We start from the raw sequence: 18,760 nt of genomic DNA, 5'->3' as shown, positions 1-18,760 counted from the left end.
TTATGGAAATAATTCTATTTACTATATAGCATCTAAGAGAATAAAACACCTAAGAATAAATTTAACCAAGGATGTGAAAGATTTATACAATAAAAGCTATAAAACACTGCTGAAAGAAATTAAAGAAGACTTAAATAAATGGAAAGATGTTCTGTGTTCATCGACTGAAACACTTAATATTAAGATGTCAATATTACCCAAACCAATTTATAGATTCACTGTGATCTTTATTTTTTTCCACACAAAAATTTATACATAGTTATGTGACTCTAATTGCTCTCCCCATAACTGTGACAGCACACTCCTCTTTTCCACCCCTGATTCCCCATGTCCATTCAACCAGCTCCTAACCCTCTCTGCCTTCCCATCTCACCTCTGGACAGAAGCTGCCTGTTTAGTCTTGTATCTACTTGAGCTAAGAGGCACACTCCTCACAAGTATCACTTACAAGATTCAATGTAATCTTGATAAAAAATCCAACAGCCTTCTTTACAGGAAGAGAAAAACCAATTCTCAACTTTATATGGAACGGCAAGAGGTCTCTGAGTAGCTAGAGCAATGTTGAAGGAGAAGAACAAAGTAGGAAGACTCACGCTTCCTGATTTAAAAAATATAATATAGGTACAGTAATCAAAACAGCCTGGTGTTGGTATAACAACAGACAAACAGATCAGTAGAATAGAATTGAAAGTCCAGAAGTAAACCCACATATCTGTGGTCAGCTGATTTTTGACAGGGGTGCTAAATCCATTTGATGGGAAAAGAAGAGTCTCTTCAATAAATACTGCTGGGAAAATTGGATTTCCACATGCAAAAAAATGAAACAGGATCCATGCCTCACACCATACACAAAAACAAATTCAAAATGGATTAAGGACCTAAATGTGCAAACTAAAATCATAAAATTTTTAGAAGAAAATGCTGGGGTAGTGCTGTAGGGCCTAGCTTTTAACAATGGATTATCTAATAAATAACAAAAGCACAAACAGCAAATGACAAAATAAATAAGACCTCATAAAAATTAAAAACTTTTGTTCATCAAAAGACTTTACCAAAAAAGCAAAAAGGCAAGCTACCAACTGGGAGAATATCTTTGGAAACTATACATTCGTTAAGAATCTAATAACTAAAATATATCTAAAACTCTGACAACATAACAACAAAAAGACAAATAACCCAATCATAAAATGGGCAAAGAGCCTGAATAGACATTTCACCAAAGAGGACATTCAAATGGACACCAAGCACATGAAAAGATGCTCAACGTCATTAGCTATCAGAGATGCAAATCATAACCTCAACGAGATACCATTTCACTTCCACGAGGATGGCTAAGATAAAAACAAAAAACAAAACAACAGAAAATAACAAATACTGGCAAGGATGTGGGGAAACTGGAACTCTTGTCCATTGCTGGTGGGAATGCAAAATGGTATAGCTGTTGTAGAAAACAGTGTGGCGGTTCCTCAAAAAAACTAAAAATAGAGCTACTATATGACCCAGCAATTCCACTCCTAGGTATACCCTAAAGAGTTGAAAGCAGAGACTCAGACAGAGACTTGTATACCTATGTTCACTGCAGCACTATTAACACTAGCCAAAAGGTGGAAACAACCTAAATGTCCATCAACAGATGAATGGATAAACAAAATGTGTATGTACACACAACAGAACACTACTCAGCCAGTAGGAGAAATGAAGTCTTGATACATGCTATGGTATGGATGGAGTTTGAAGACATTACGCAGAGTGAAATAAGTCAATTACAAAAGGATAAATATTATACGACCTCACTTATATAAAAAGACAAGAAAAGGCTATTGTATAGAGACCAAAGTTTACTAGGGGTGGGAGGAAAGCGGCAAGGGGAAAAGGAAGGGTTATTGTTTATGTAGTACTGAGTTTCAGTTTGTGGTGATAGAAAAATCAGATTGATTTAGGGCAGGGTTGCACAGTCAATTAATGTAACTGCTGTCAATAAGCAGTACACCTGTAAAAAGCTGAATTAGCAAGAGTTGTATGATATATTTACAACCACAACAAAAAAAAGAGGCTGATGAGGCTGCTTATGTACAACCAAACACATCATGGGATTTGACTTCTTGGTTTGGAGGTTTAGGGTCATGGTTTCATGGGACATCCCAGTTAACTGGCCTAATAATGTGTTTAGCGCTTCTTTTCTACCTCCTAGTTTGTTGTGTAGTGCCTGGGGCCTTAAAAGCTTGCAAAAGGCCATCCAAGGCACAGCAGTTGGCTTCTATTCACCTGAAGCATCAGAAGGAGTCAGGAATGTGAGTCGGAAATGGAATGTGTGGCTAAGTGACTTCATGAACAACTGCCTCCTTGGCCATGAGACCAGAAGAACTGGATGGTGCCCAGTTACCATTACTGAACATTCTGATCAAAGATTATATAGAGAAATCCTGATCAAAATGGGGAACATGCAGAAGAGAATTTCAAATTCTCATGGAATCCAGATTTTCTAGAGCCATGGAGGCTGGATGAATCCCTGAAACTATTTTCCCGAGATAAAATTTAAATCTTAAACCTTAAACCAAAAATATCCCCTGAAGTCTTCTGTCTCTTAAAACTAAATAATATTTTAGCTTAACTAGTAAAGAATGTCTGCCTGAGCATTGTGCTCTTTTAAGATCTATCTATATGGAATCAAATTGACAACAGCAACTCAAAAGATTAAATGGGGGGCAGTGAGTTAATGGGGGAGAAACAATTTAGAAAAGGAGGGTAAAAATGGTTGCATAACTCAAAGAATGTAATCAATGTCAATGAACTGTACATGCAGAAATTGTTGAATTTGTGTATGGTCTGCTGTGTGTATTAAATAAATTACATATGTATTTACATAAAAACCAAACCTGTTGTCATCAAGTCCATTCCGACTCATAGTGACCTATGAGTATATATAAAAAACTAGGTCTTGACAATTTCTGTGCTCCTCTACAGTGACCAGGGGAAAGCAAAACCAGTTGCTCTCGAAGTCTACTCAGACTTATGTAGGCAAGGATTAATATTTATTTTATCTATTACAATTGGCACTATGCTAGGCACTTTATATTTATTTAATCCCCATAATAAGCTTGTAAATTAGGAATTATAACCTCCCTTGTTCAGATGAGGAAAGAGGCTAGAAGACTAAGTGACTTGCCCAAAGAAATTTTTATTCAGACTGACTTATACTGTTTTCAATACACTTTGCTTAGTAAACTCTTATTTAAAAAATGATTCCCAACTTGTTTTAATTTCCACTGAGAAGCACCTACTTTGTGGGTACATCAAATAAACAGTTGTGGACTTGAACTAAAAAAACCACTTAGTAAAGTATTTGGTCAAAATAATTTAAATATATTTTAATCTGGTTTTTGCCTAAATTATGTACGAGGAAATAACCTTAACTTTTACTGGCTACCTAATGTGTGGGAAGCATTTATACATGTTCTTATTTAATCCACACAACAACCCAATAAAGGGACTATTACACCAGAGAGGGAAATGGTGGCTCAGAAGTACAGCAACTTGCCTAAGGTTATACAAATAAACAGAACACATCATTCACTTCTTACGAAAAATATCTTGCTATGAGTGATCATTCACTGCTTTTCCTCAGAATACACAATTTTTCTCTCCAGGGCTCCATTCTAGATATTTAAATTATATAATCCTATTATTAGAGAGTCTCAAATGTTTACTCAGACAAACATCAATTAAAAGCAATGAAATCATGTAGCTCCAAATTGTGTTTCAAAATAAGTTTTGTTAAACTAGTGCATTTCTTAGTCATTTTGTGGCTTATTCCACTTCCGGAACTATTGATAAACTTCCTCTTTTTCTACAGAAACCATTTCAGTCTGCTAGGGGACCATTTTTAATCTGAACTGAACCACTCCTTTTGCTTTCTTAGTCAAATCACCAAAATGTCCAGTTAGAACAAGAATTTAGCGTTCTACAAAAGAAGTTAACAGCTGAGGTAAGAAAATTTTCACACAGGCAATCTGGTTTGATTTTACTTTATGTAAAATTTATTTTATAAACTAACAATGTCATTAGTATTTTAAACCTAAGTTAAACAACTCTGATAAAGATGTCTATAACAGGGCTTGTGGTTTTATTGCATGGAAAATACTGTGCTGAGTTTGCCCTGGAGAAATATTTTTACCTAGGTTTTTATAATATAAGCCCTTTTAGGTTTATTCAATCACAATGTTTGTTAACCTGAGTTCTGTAATTAATAGAATATAAACTATAGCCTTCGCAGATAAAGCTAAATGGTGAGATACAGAACTAGAATCCACGGGATATGACTGAATTTAAAATCTCCAAAATACTAATCACTAAAAATTCTGATTTGCTTTCTATAAAATTTTCCTGTATATAATCTATACATTAAAACTTTTTAAATCTTTAGTTTCCAAAGTAAGAATAGTCACCTTCACTTAATTAAAAAAATAAAATCAAAGGAAATTAGATGATGTACATAATTATAATTATTATATATGCTTTATTTTTTACAGAAATAGAACTTTTGAAGTAGCAATAAGATGAAAATATTATAGCTCATTTTTAAAACTTGCTAAGACAAAAATGTTATGAGAAAATGTGTTACATACAACCACATCATCTATAGATTTATGTGACATATGTTATCTGAGCCTTTGGTAAACAGTACAAGATAGACGTAAGGAAAAAATCTTTGTTAACACCCACAGAACAAACAATAGAAACTGCTACTATGCATAAAAGATGCCTACTCCTTCAGTAAACTGCAATTACTAAGTAAATACTCTCCAAAATAAAAATTATGAAAAGTCTATATAGACCTGTAATTTCAAGAGATAATAAATTCATAGAGGGTAATAACAATACTATTTTGACACTTCATATAAATACTAATAACTTTCCCTTATGCAAGTCAATATTACAGATGTCAGAAAATAAAAGATTTTTATCTCCTTTACAGATAGGGTTTCTCTATATATTTCTCAAGGGGCAGTCCTAAATTTAAAGTTTAATAGTGCTTGTGTTTCTCAATTAAATTCTACATAATTCTACTTAGAAGGAATTTATGAATTCTGGAAAGAGTCTGAATTTGCTCAATACAAATCCGAGGCCCATCAATGTCCTATCTTCTAAAAACCACCTCAAAATTCATCCGTAAACTTACTAAATATGACAGTTCATAGGTTAATTTCCCCTCTCCCCCACAGAATCACAGGACTAAAATGGATTTTCTGGTAGTTATTTTCCTACCCTTTACTACCTGTTAGTTACAAGTTACTTACGTATCTGTTCCCAGAGAGCTTACATCTCCTTCCTTCATAAAGAATTCCTACTTCATAATCTTACTATGAAAGGCAGTGTAGCATATATAGTGAAGTATAATAGAAGAAATGGGCTATGGTACAAGATTGGCATGGTTTCCGTACCAGTGCCACTACTTAAAGCTATAACACTTTCGCAACTTACCCAACTTTCTGAGTCTTAGTTTCTTTCTCTGTGAGATGAAGATACTACCACCTAGCTTATTAAAATAGGACTGTGCCTAGCATTTAGTGGGTGCTCAACAAACGGTAGCTACTGCTATTGATAAAAGATGGGTATCGAATACTCCCTATTATAGTTCAAGGTCAACTTCCCTCTGAGATCTTCCTCAAGATATAAAATTGCTCTTTTTCTTCCTTTTATGGTTTCAAAACTACATTAACCACATTATACTACCAAATTTTAATCTATTATATCTGAATTATTACTTACTTTTGTGCTATTAAAGTAACTGGAATACACATATTTTTGATACTGCCATCTACTCCTGCATTTTGGTCTGTGATATCATCTCCAAATCTCCTTGATACCCTTTAAAAGACAGTGACATATTTCTTACCGTATCTCACTTAGCATCAATTTTAACTGCTGGATCCTTTATATATTTAAGCATTATGTTTATGAGAACATGTCTAATACATGGAGACTCTTGCTTCACTGTAATTGCCTTTAAAATGCTTAGTTAAAACAGCCTATGTTTTTCTTCTTTTTAGAAAATTTTAAATATTCAGGAAAAGCAAAGGACTAAAATCAAGAAGTGCCAGTCTAAGATAATGCATAAAATATTGCCATCTGAAGGTTGCCAGATTTGGAATTTGCCTGAGTTGCAGACATAGGGATTTCTAGAAAAATCCCACATAGCGAGTATACAGATTCTTTGGAGTAAATAGCAGATATGATTCTGGATAATACCAGGAAAAATCACAGAGAGAGAGAATCTCAAAGACACTTACAGCAGACAGGAGAGCCTGAAATGAAAGATAAATGAGTTTGAGAAGATGGGTCATTTAAGTCCTCCATTTTAGAAAGCGTTTCTCTTCACGGATTCCCTGCATTCACAAGTACAGGCCAATGACAGAGTGCATTATGTGGTTGCTTCTTTCATCCACTTCAGTCTTCTCTCCCAAATTCTTTCTAATCATGAAACCACCATTTTCTTCCATCTTTCCATTAACTTTTCTTCTTTTCAATATCTTCTTTGGTCAACTGACCTACCCTTTTTTCTGTATATTTGATGCTTACTATAATGTTTGTTTTAGCATGTACTGTAATTTTTGTTTAGTATGTACTTTTGTACTATCTTGTTTTTCCTATACACGCCCTTTTTATTTCATTTTATCCTAAATTTTCTTCTTTTTACTCCCTTGTCCCATATTCTTTCTTTATGCCTTATTTCCTTGCAGAAATAACTTCAGGTATACACCGTTATATATTTGTCGAATACATACATTAAATAACTTACCACACCTGCTAACGATACTGGCCTCAATATCTCTGAGCTGAAAAAGTTTCTTCACTATTACACCCTCTATTCTTCCATTTGAAAAATCATGCTCCTTTATTTTCTGGATTATTCTGAATTGCTACAGTAGGATTCTAACACAGATTCTAGCATCCTGAAGTAGCAGATCCTAGGAGGGTAGACAGCTAACTGAAAAGTGGGAGAAAGAGGTAGGATAGGCAAAAAATGGAACTGGTTTTAATACCACCATAACCCTTAAATGACAAATAAAAACCTCATACACTGAATGACTTGCCAACTTCCTGTTTACAAAAGAGGATGTGAACCTATCAAAATTAATCTTACAAACCTAAACTGGGTTTATAATTACGTTCCTGCTTGGGTTCTTCCTTTTCCAATGCTTTTTTCAACTAACTGAAAAGAGGAAAGAGTATGGTTTCTTTACTTTAAGCTATGTAGCAAAAGAGGAAACATTTTTGGCTGAAGACAATTTGTGGCCTATACTTTCTGTTGCTTTGAATAGTATTTTTTTTTTTTTTAAATAAAAATGAAACTGTGAAGAATAATGTTTTCTAATGAAGCTCCCCGCCCCGCTTTTATAATCTTTAAGAATAATGGGGAGGAACTGAATGGATGATGACCACCTAAAGATGATTCAAATTCCCATATCTATGCCAAAAGTTTCAACTGTTTTCCCTATTAAACCTTTTGCAAAATGGATAAAAACAGAATTTACTGACTTAGATTTTACTGTCATAAACAGTAAAAAAGTAAAACGAAAAGGAACCAAGAAGCCTAACCAAGCCCCTACACACACACACACACACACACACACACACACACACACACACACAGCCCTGGTGGCACAATGGTTAAGAGCTCGGCTGCTAACCAAAACGTCGGCAGTTCAAATCCACCAGCTGCTACTTGGAAACCCTATGGGCAGTTCTACTCTGTCCTATAGGGTCACTATGAGTCTGAATTGACTTGACGGCAACAGTTCTTGATATTTATACACGCGTGTGTGTGTATATATATATATATATACATATATACAGACATACACACACACATATCCCACTATGCTGTAGAGGAATCAAAATATAAAAACATGAGGCAGTATGGGTTAGCTGAAAGAACATAGAGCCTATGATTTGGAAACAAATGATCCTAACAAATTCCTAACCTTATTACTGATCGTGATATAACCTTGGGGAAATTATTTATCTGTTTATCTGTAAATCAAGGATACCTCCACCTTCCTCACAGTCATTAAAGGTTTTAAATGAAACAAAGTTTTAAAATGAATACAACACCTGGTACAGCCCAGCACAGAGAATGTCCTAGATAAGTTTTTTTTTTTTTTCCCCATTTCCTTCCACTTTCTTTAGGGTTCTTTATGATCTTGTTTGAGGGAGTAAGAGTAATCAAAAGAAAATGAAAAGTAATAAAAAATAAACACAACTATTTAAGAGAATAAAAGAGTGAATGAGGTACATACATTTTGAATTATCTAAGGAACCATAAAGACAATAAAAACTAGGGGGATTCAGAGAGGGTTGATCTGTTTGGGCTGTGTGGTCTGTCACAGAGAACTTGGTTTAGGAAGGGGAATTTAAACTGAGGTCCAAAAGATGAAAACAAGTTTAGATAGGCAGTCAGAAGTGGGAAGAAACTGGGTTTGGAAAAAGGAACACACCCTAGGTGAGTGAAAAGCAGCATAAACGAGCAAATAGTAAGGAGGGGAAGGGGTGCAATCTGGCTGCAGGAGAAGTTTCAATCATAAGACATTGAGTCTGAACTGGTAAACTTAAGCCAGATGGAGGAAAACTCAGAAAATAACCATTTAAAAAGTTTAGGATTTTATCTTGAAGGCAACAGGGAACTCTCAAACAGGGAATCATACATGCATTTAAGACAAATTCATCAGTGGTACATAGGGCAGTTTAAAAGAGAATTATTTTAAAGTTTAGGCTTGAAGTATCAGCAAATAAAAAGGAAGAGGTAGTACAGGAAAAAAATCAGAGTCATTTATTATCACTATGTACCAAGTGGTAGAAGAGTAAGCAATGAAAAGTACCCAAGTATGCTCAACTTGGTGGGGGTGGCAGGGGACTCCTCCTCACCTTTTACTGTACCTTGCAACAGGACATCAACTCTCTCTCAGATTGGCCTACAAATCATAGATAAACTGTAGTTTCTAACCATGCCTCACCTACCATAGACACTAGGCTCTAACATCCTGAGATTTTTCTTTTCTTGATGTTAAGAAGTAACTGGAAAAAAAAAAGTCTTAGCATAAAATGCCTCACTTTAGACCACACACAGTGTCTACGTATATTTGAGAAGTATAACTGTGAAATGAAGCACTGTAATGTAATGAAGCTAGAGGGGCAGCAGGGCCAAGAACAGATTTCATAAAAGAATTAAGAGAGGTCCAAATGCTGTATGATCAGTTAAGAGTATATTCAAGGTTGTTTATACTAGTGTATGGTACATCAACTTCAAGTTTAGGAATAATAAATACTTATTAAATACCTACCTACTTTATGCCAGGCATTGTAATGAAAAGTCAAATACAACTTTAGACACCAAATAATACCTAATTGTCTTTCTTTTTTGTCTTTCACTGGTAAGGAGGAAACATTCTGAAATGGATCTCAAATATTTCATCTTAATTTTCTTTTGTGGATACCTGAACAATACATTTTCCTCAGAGACAGAGGCAGTTACAAGAAAGAAGCAGCCACAGTCGACTTTACTTACATTGCCAGTGTCGTATGTCTTGGCTAATTCTCAAAATATAACAGGGAATCCTTTGAGTCAACCAATTCAACAATTCAACATTTCTTCTGAACAACCACCACCACCTACCAAAGTCACTGCTGGAAAACCCACGTCAGCTGCCTATGTCTCTTCTGGAAAACCAGCAGCACACACTTCTGGGCAACTACCTGCCTATAATATCACCAGACAACCAATACCAATGGCCAACACCTTCCCCAGACAATCAGAACTACCACCATCTGCCCATACTTCCACCAGACAACCACCACCATCATCTGTCTACACCTCTACTCAACAGCCATCATTATCTGCTCATACCTCTTCTGGGAAACCAATCCCACTGACTGTTCATAGTCTAACCACACAACCAACTTCAAATGTCAAAAATCCACTCGTGATTACACCAGGATTCATCTTAGAAACTACCAAAATCAATTCTAACTTAACAGCTATAGTCAATTCTAATTTAACAGCTGCCATACTAGTTGCTGTAATTGTGATTTCTATGTTGGTGGCTATAATCATGATTGTACTATGGAAATGCTTGAGAAAACCAGTTTTGAATGATCAAAACTGGGCCGGTAGGTCTCCATTTGCCGACGGAGAAACCCCTGACATATGTATGGATAACATTAGAGAAAATGAAGTGCCTGGAAAACGTACGTCAATTGTTTCACTTATGACCTGGAAACCAAGCAAAAGCATGCTTTTAGCAGATGACTTAGAAATTAAGTTGTTTGAATCAAATGAAAACACTGATGATTCCAACAACCCCAAAACAGAAAAATCAAAAGATCAAGTTAATGGTACATCAGAGGATAGTGCTGATAGATCAACAATTGGCACTGCTGTTTCTTCTTCGGATGATGCAGATCTGCCTCTGCCACCTCCCCTTTTTGATTTGGAAGGACAGGAGAATAAGCAATCAGACAAACCCACAATGACAATTGTATCTCCTCTTCCAAATGATTCTACCAATCTCCCGCCACCTCCAGACTGTCTCAATCAAGCTTGTGAAGATCATAATTCTGAGATCAAACAGTCATTCTCACTTTCCCCCGACTCACTTAACTTGCCCTCACCACCAGTAGATTTTATGCAAAACCTGGAAGATTCCAACAATGAGATCCAGTGTGAGGAGTTCCCTATTCCTCTTGACTCTGATCAAGATCTCAATGAATCCCTGCCACTCCCACCTGCAGAATTATTATAAATATTACAACTTGCTTTGCAGATGATTTTCCATCCTTCTTAAAGGACTCTATCTTTTGTTTTTCTTCATGTGATGAAATGTATACAACGGCAACTTGTGGTCAATTTGGATTTTCATTCAGGAACTATGTGAAAACTGCTCAAAGACTATGCGTGTAGGTGAAACTAATTTGTTTTTTGGTGGGGGCGGTGAGTTTCTGGTGAAAATTTACATAGCAAGTTAGGTTCCTATCTGACAATTTCTGCACAACGTGCTCAATGACATTAGTTACATTTATCACAATGTGTTAACATTCTGTTTATTCCATTTCCACTACTCGTTTGCTTGCCCCCTTACCACTCATCTTTGTTTTTGAGTAATTATTGACCTTTTGGTTTCATACTGATGGTTTTTAAGCAGAGCACCGATCTTATGGGTAATACCCTTTATTTTGTGTGCCACTCTGCTATTTCACTAAAGGCTAATCTCAGAGGATAGGCTCAGTTCTAGGTTTACAGAGTGTCTCAGGGAGTCCTCTGTTCTTTACTGTTCCAGTTTGTCTGGACTTTTTTTTTTTTTTTTTAAAGAATTTGAGTTCTGCTGTACATTTTTCTCCCATTCTATCTGGCACCATCTATTGTGACCCTGGTCAGAACAGTCAGTGGCAGTAGCCTGGCACCATATAGTTCTTCTGGTGTCAGGGTAGATGAGGTTATAGCTCCTATAGACTTGTTTCTTTTCTGAGCTTTTGGTTACCTTCTTATTGTTTTGCTCCTGGCCAGTAGAGACCCACAGTTGTATCTTAGATGGCTGTTAGCAAGCTTTTAAGCCCTCAGATGCTACTCACTTCACTAGGATGCAGATGGTGATTTTCGTGAAGTATGTTATGTCAATTGACTGAGTTTATGCCATGAGACTATGGTCCTAGGCTTTCAAACACAGAAAATCAATCTTGGAAAGTGTCTGGTGATGTCTGTGGAGCAGCCGTATTTGTGTCTTCAATGAATGCATGTGCCTGCATCCACGTATTTATATTTACACATGCTATCTGTTCTATGTACATATCTGTATCCACCCTTATACCAATACGCCTATACCCATCCATATGTGCTCAAACATTTGTTTTTACTTTGGTCATGCTGTGTTCACTACATCCACATTCAGTGCTACTTTTCCCATCACCAAAAAAAAAGGAAAAAATAAGTCTCTACGATCTAAAGTGTACTTTTCCCTCGCCCTCCTCTCCAATGAACACTGGACTCTCTAAATGTATCTATTCTTGTCGTCTTACAAAAGAAGGATCATATATTTGTCCTTATATGCTTGACTTATTTCACTTAGCATTATGCCCTCCAGGTCCTTCCATTCTGTAATATGTTAGGTGAAACTCATTTAAAAAAAATTGTAATAGTGATCCATTTTTTGACTAAAAGTATACTACGTTTTACACATGTGGATGGTATATATGTCAATAACATAACCATTTTGGAAACAAGCAATCTACATATACTTAATATTACCCAATAGATACTTTTTTTTCTTGCAACCCTGTGTGTAAACTTACCTTGAATAAATAAAATTTTATTTTTCCATTTCAAAGTTCAGGAGGAGAGGGGAGAGAGAGGATGTGATTAAATATATACTCCCAAGTTCTAAAATAATACTCCAAATATTAAATGAATATGCTAAGTTTGTGGGGATGAGAAAATAAAATGCATGCTTGAGAACAGAGAAGTTTCCTTTTTGGTCTCATGGTTAACAGTAAAACAAACATAGTAAAACATAAAACTGGGCGTTGGGTTGGGGATATTTACCCTGAAAAAAAATATGGGCAAGCACCATAAAATGTAGACACCTTCCTATCTTATTGGGGGAAGCTTAAATTTTAAACTAGCCTCAAAAAAGTTTCTTCTTTATATGCCTTAAGCACCCAAACAAAATGAAGCCTTATAAAGGAAAAAACAAAAATCTGACAGCTTCATTCAGAATTTGAATGATTTTTCCAGGAAAAACAGATTGTATCAAAATATAGCTGTTCTCAATTTTCACTAAACTCCTACTTTCTGACACTCTACATTTAAGCTCCTAAACCACCTTTCTTATGCAGAAATTCATCTTTTCTCCATAACCTAACAACTGATGAATTTGAGATATCACAGAGTATAGGTGAGGTCTAACCTTTGCCAAGGTAGAGGTAGAGAGCGTATTTTTGTGCATTACCCCCAGCCCAACTTTAGGGAGAAACAGTCACTTAGAATGAAATGGGGTGGCCCTATTGACTGACAGCTTAGCCTTGGAAAAACCTCTTGTAGTTCTGAGATTTTCAGAAAGGAATAAATATTTGTAGCACTGCCTTCCAAGAGAAGTCCCTGGTTGGTGCTAACAGTTAAGCACTTGGCTGCTAACTGAATGGTTGGTGGTTCGAGTCCACCCAGAGGTACCTCAGAAAAAAGGCCTGGTGATCTACTTCCAAAAAATCAGACAATGAAAACCCTAAGGCGCACAGTTCTACTCTGACACACATGACTTGCCATGAGTTGGAAGTGACTCCACGGTAACTGGTGGTCTTTCAAGAGACTCACAAATTTCCGTCTTTAATAACAACTAGCAAGCTTCTGAACACTGAAATTTTATATACAATATTTCTCCTTAAATCTTTTAAACCATCCTTTACTGAACATTAAAACTTTTTATCTGCAGAAACACTTCCATGAGCTTCTTACTTATCTTAATAAGCATGATGTTTACTGTCATATCATGTTGGATCTTGATATGCATTGAATTGTGTCCCCCCAAAATAGGTGCTGTAAACCTAAACCTCTATGCCTGGGTTATAATCCTGTTTGGGAATGGGTTGTCTTTGCTATATTAATGAGACAGGATTAATGTAGGGTACGTCCTGAGTCAATCTCTTTTAAGATATAGAGGAGATTAAACAAGCAATCCAGAGAAGCAGAGATGGAAAACACAGATGCCAAACCATATGAAGATCGTTCAGGAGTAGAAGCTCAAAAGAGGCAAGGATCTTCCTCCAGAGCTGAGAGAGAGAGAAAGCCTTCCCCTAGAGCCAGCACCCTGAACTTGGACTTCTAGCCTCCCAAACTGTGGGAAAATAAATTTCTGTTTGTTAAAGTCAACCACTTACGGTATTTCTGTTACAGCAGCACTAGAGAACTAAGACAGTTCTCTTCTGTCTTCTACATTAAAAAGTTTCATTCATTTGTTCTTCAAAGTTGGAACTTTTAAGGCTAATTTACCCAGCAGCAATCAGAAGTTTGAGAGTTTCCTATCTTTTTTTTACTTTCAATTATTTTAGTTAGTGTAAATTAGGTATATATTTTACATTTGTCCAAGTCTTCAGATGTATCTTGAATCATCATAACCCTTCTCACTTTACACGTAAGACAGTTATTCAGAGGGCTCTTTCCACACTTTTCGTTTTCTTTTTCACCATCTTCTTTCCTGACCTCTCAAAGGATGGGCATTGGGAAACGCAGGGAAATACCAATCTCTGATAAATCATGAGCTGGCAACCTACTCAGTCTTGTCTGATTTCTTCAAACACTACAGGCAGCTTTTTTCCTTCTGTTCTTTGTACAACTGAACAGACTACTGGCAGTAGCTGATTTTTTTTTTTTTTTAAAGAAATTCTCTGCCAGGGGGAAAAATAATTCACATTTACTGCAGGCAATTTTCCCCCCACTGAGGTCAGTGGAAGCTCAGCGGCCAAACAGTAGCAATCCTTGCTTAATGAGCGGAAAGAAATGCAAGATAAAAATACAAGATAGAAGAAAATACCGGTACAAAGTAAAACCTGCAGAAAAGATGAAAGAATCAGGATCCCGAAGAGAAAGTTTATTTCATGAATATGGCAAAAAGAACAAGGAGCAGGGGAATAAAAGGAAGACTGAACTACATACCAGATGGTTACCAGTGGTGCTCTTAACAATTAGCATTAACCAAATTCAGAAAAAACCCCGAGGACTATTTAGTTCAACTCCTTCTGTTTAATAGTTGAGAAAAGAGGCCTAGAGAGTAAGTGTCTTGCTTGTCGTTGCTGTACGCCAGTGGGTCTATTCCAACTCACAGGGACCCTATAAGGACAGAGTAGAACAGCCCCATGCGGTTTCCTGGCTGTAATCCTTATGGAAGCAGATCGCCAAGTCTTTTCTCCCAAGGAGCAGTTGGCGGGTTCAAACCTTCCATCTTTAGATTAGCAGCCAAGCACTTAACCATTACCACCAGGGCTCCTTGTGACTTGCTTAAAAAAAAAAGAAAAAATACCCCAAACCCGTTGCCATTAAGTGATTCCAACTCATAGCGACCCTATAGGACAGAGCAGAACTGCCCGATAGGATTTCCAAGGCTGTACTATAGGGTCGCTGTGAGTTGGAATTCACTCGACAGCAACGGGTTTGGTTTTTCAGCAGGAATCTTGGAAGCAAACTGCCGTATCTTTCTCCCATGGAGCAGCTAGTGGGTTTGAACCACTGACTTTTCTGTTAGCAGCTGCATGCTTAACCACGGTGCCACCAGGGCTCCTACATGACTTGCTTAGGTGGTCCTAAAAGCTGAGTTTATTTCCTGAGCCATGGTTTAGCATTTTTTTCACTAATGCAGGACCGAAGAGAACCTACTTCATGCACCGAAATATATATATATCAAACACATATTTGGTGGTGGCAGAGAGTGTACAATGAAGTATATGTAATTGTTGTTGTTACCTACAACTGATCAAAAAATAAAGTGGCAAAATATTTGACCATCTATAATTAAAACCCTGTGGTACTGCTGTACGATTAGATAAACAGATCAATGGTACAGAATGGAAAGTCCAGAAATAGACTCAAATATCAAATCAGTGGGAAAAGTGTTGGGACAATTGGATAGACATTTGGGAAAGGATAAAACTGGATTTGTACTTCACACTACATTAGGATAAACACCAAATAGGCCAGAGATCTAAATATAAAACATGAAATCATACAAGTGATAGAAGAAAACGTGTGAACTTCTTTATAACCTAGAAGTGGGAAAAACTTTCTTAGCTGAGACTAAAAATCCTACAGCAAAAAAACAAAATTCCTTACAAGAAACTTCTAAATATAAAACAAAAGACAACAACACAAAAATCCACCATAAACTAAGTCAACAAATGGCAAACTGGAAAAAAATATTTGCAACTTAAAGTGCTAACATTTTTAAACTTCAAAAAGCTCCTAAATACAGAGAGAAAAGGTCCATATATACAACAGAAGAACGTGCAAAACATAAACACTCACCGAAGAAAAAATTTAAATGGTCCTTTAAAAAAGTATGTAAAGATGTACAACCTCTCTCATAAGGGAATACATTTTTTAATTACACCAAAATACTCCTTACCCATCAGAATTCACATAATCCAAAAGTTCAACAAAGTCTATGGTGAGGCTATGAAGAAATAGACATATACTGCTGGTAAGGACTACAAAAAAGGTATAGTCTACGGGAAGGAATTTGGTTGTAACCAGAAAAATTCCAAATACCTTTACCCTTTTATCCAGCAACTCTACTTCTAGGAATTTTTCCCAAAGATTACTGGCAAAAATATGAAAGTAGTTAGGTGCAAGGTTAGTCACTGCAACATTATCTGTAACAGCAAATGACTGGAAACCCAGATGCCCATCAAGAGGGGACAGGTTGAAAAAACCATGGTACATTTCCAAATGCAGCACTATATACACATCATAAAATGAATGAGTGATCTTCAAAATATATTACTAAGGAAAAAAACCAACAAGACGTACAACAGTATATATAGTATGAAACCTTTTACATAAGAAGGGCTGGGGATAGGTACATATAATACATACACATACAGCAATAAGAAATACTGCTAAGATACAACCAAAAGCTAATGAAAATAATTATCAATAGGAGGATGAAGGGAATAGGGTGGAGGGAACAGAGAAGTGAGATTTCAAAAAAATACTTGTTACACACTTTTGACTTAAGTAATCCCTAAAAACCGAAAAGTAACTGAAATGAACAAAACTAACTTGATGTCAAGTTAATGAGACAAAAATATACAAAAAAGAATTATTCTGAGTTACATTAGAACACAGAATTGACTATCCTTGTTGAAATATATTCTAAGGACAAACAGAGGCGTGACGAAGTCTTAAACTTTATCCAGTAGTCTTTGTTTGTTGCAACACTGGTATTACTCTGAAAGTACTGTGGAATCATGCAAATAAGCAATTTTGTTAATACCATTAGGAACCATTCATAGGCAATATGGGGGCCAAAGAATAAAAAGGCAAAACCAGAGTAAGATGCATTCTACAAAACAACTGACTCAGTTTTGCCAACAAGCTGTTGTTGTTAGCTGTAGTACAGTCAGTCCTCAACTCGTGGTGTCCTCATGCGCAATGGAATCAGACAGTTGCGATTCATTGCATTCTCACTGGCTGATTTTCTGAAGTAGATCACCAGGCCTTTCTTCCTAGTCTGACTTAGTCTGGAAGCTCTGCTGAATCTGTTCAGTATCACAGCAACACATAAGCCTCCACTGACAGACATGTGCTGGCTGTGCTTGAGGAGCACTGGCTGGGAACTGAACCCGAGCCTACTACATGGAAGGCGAAAATTCTAGCACTGAACCACCACTGCCCTCAGCAACAAGACAGCCATGGAAGGAAAACAAAAAACGTGGGGGAGGTAGGAGAAGGGACTGACTCATTTGGATTTTGACCTGATAATCGTTAACTTGTAAGTTTTTCCATGCTTCTAGAAAGCTTTTAAATATATTTTACTCTATACTCTTAGTTGTTTTCAGCAGGAAATTAAGTCTAAAGAGCCAAACATATTACCAAAAAATGGACAATGTAGTACTTTTATCCTTAAATAAGCACAACAAATGTTATCAACTTAAGAAATAAAGGTAAACTGGTCAGGTTTCCAAGCTGCTGATGAATACAGGACAACTGTTCTCTGGCAGGTAATTTGTCATAGCTTTCACACTGCTGATGTAATATATATTTCAGGACATTGTCTTTCACGAAAGAGTATGTTAATTAATTTAATGCTTAGTCTAGAAAGTAACAGTCGCCTAAATAGTTTTAATTCCTGACTTGAAAGTTATCTTTAAAAAAGAATATATTTGAATGTGCCACATTCAGAAATATTGTTTCTGAATAATATTTAAAATAAGTTATAACGAACTTAAGCCTATAAAATTATTTTTCAGAATAATAACATCCTATTACTTTACTTCAACAAAATTTCTAAAAGCATAAAACAAAGACAGATTGCTATAATTCCAATACATTAAAAGGTTCTCCTTTTTTCTTTTTGAGAATTTTAAAATAATCTTGTAATAATAGGAAGTAACCTGGTAGGTCCCCAAACCTGAACTGAGCAACACTATCACTACTGCTATACTGGAATTTTCTATTACATGCAGCAGGATCTAATCCTGATATAGCCTGAACCCAAATTCATTTGAATCCATTAGTTAATGAAGTAACATATCTTTTTTTTTTTTAAAAGAAGTATTGGTAAGTATAATGGAACTAGATAACTACTTCCACACCAATGTAGTGAGGCATACTGAAATTAAAAGCAGAGTTTCTTTTTCCCCCACACAGAAATTTATACATAGTTAGTGACTCTAATTGCTCTCCCCATACTGTGACAGCACACTCCTCCTTTCCACCCCTGATTTCCCATGTCCATTCAACCAGCTCCTAACCCTCTTTGCCCTCCCATCTTACCTCTGGATAGAAGCTGCCCGTTTAGTCTCTTCTATCTACTTGAGCTAAGAGGCACACTCCTCACGAGTATCACTTCATGTCCCACAGTCCAGTCCAATCCCTGTCTGAAGAGTTGGCCTTGGAAATTGTTTTAAAAGTTCTAGGCTGACAGAGTACCCAGGGGCCACACTTTCCGGGTTTCCTCCAGTCTCAGTCAGACCATTAAGTCTGGTCTTCTTACTAGAATTT

At 36.3% G+C, this 18,760-nt stretch overlaps 2 protein-coding genes across 3 annotated transcripts in view; one reads left to right on the top strand and one right to left on the bottom strand.

The window, feature by feature from the left end:
- The window catches only part of NF1 (neurofibromin 1), a 256,616-nt gene that overhangs the window by 53,422 nt on the left and 184,434 nt on the right, over positions 1-18,760 (bottom strand). The window lies entirely within an intron of this gene.
- On the top strand, positions 2,825-11,264 carry EVI2B (ecotropic viral integration site 2B). The gene is made up of 2 exons (XM_004385391.3): positions 2,825-3,985; positions 9,437-11,264. The coding sequence occupies exon 2, from the start codon at positions 9,453-9,455 to the stop codon at positions 10,797-10,799; it is 1,347 nt and encodes a 448-aa protein (XP_004385448.1). The 5' UTR covers positions 2,825-3,985; positions 9,437-9,452; the 3' UTR covers positions 10,800-11,264.

Source organism: Trichechus manatus, unplaced genomic scaffold (assembly GCF_000243295.1).
Source record: "Trichechus manatus latirostris isolate Lorelei unplaced genomic scaffold, TriManLat1.0 scaffold00138, whole genome shotgun sequence".
Classification (NCBI taxonomy): domain Eukaryota; kingdom Metazoa; phylum Chordata; class Mammalia; order Sirenia; family Trichechidae; genus Trichechus; species Trichechus manatus.
Note: the sequence above shows the minus strand (reverse complement) of the source record. Positions and strands in the feature narration are given on the sequence as shown.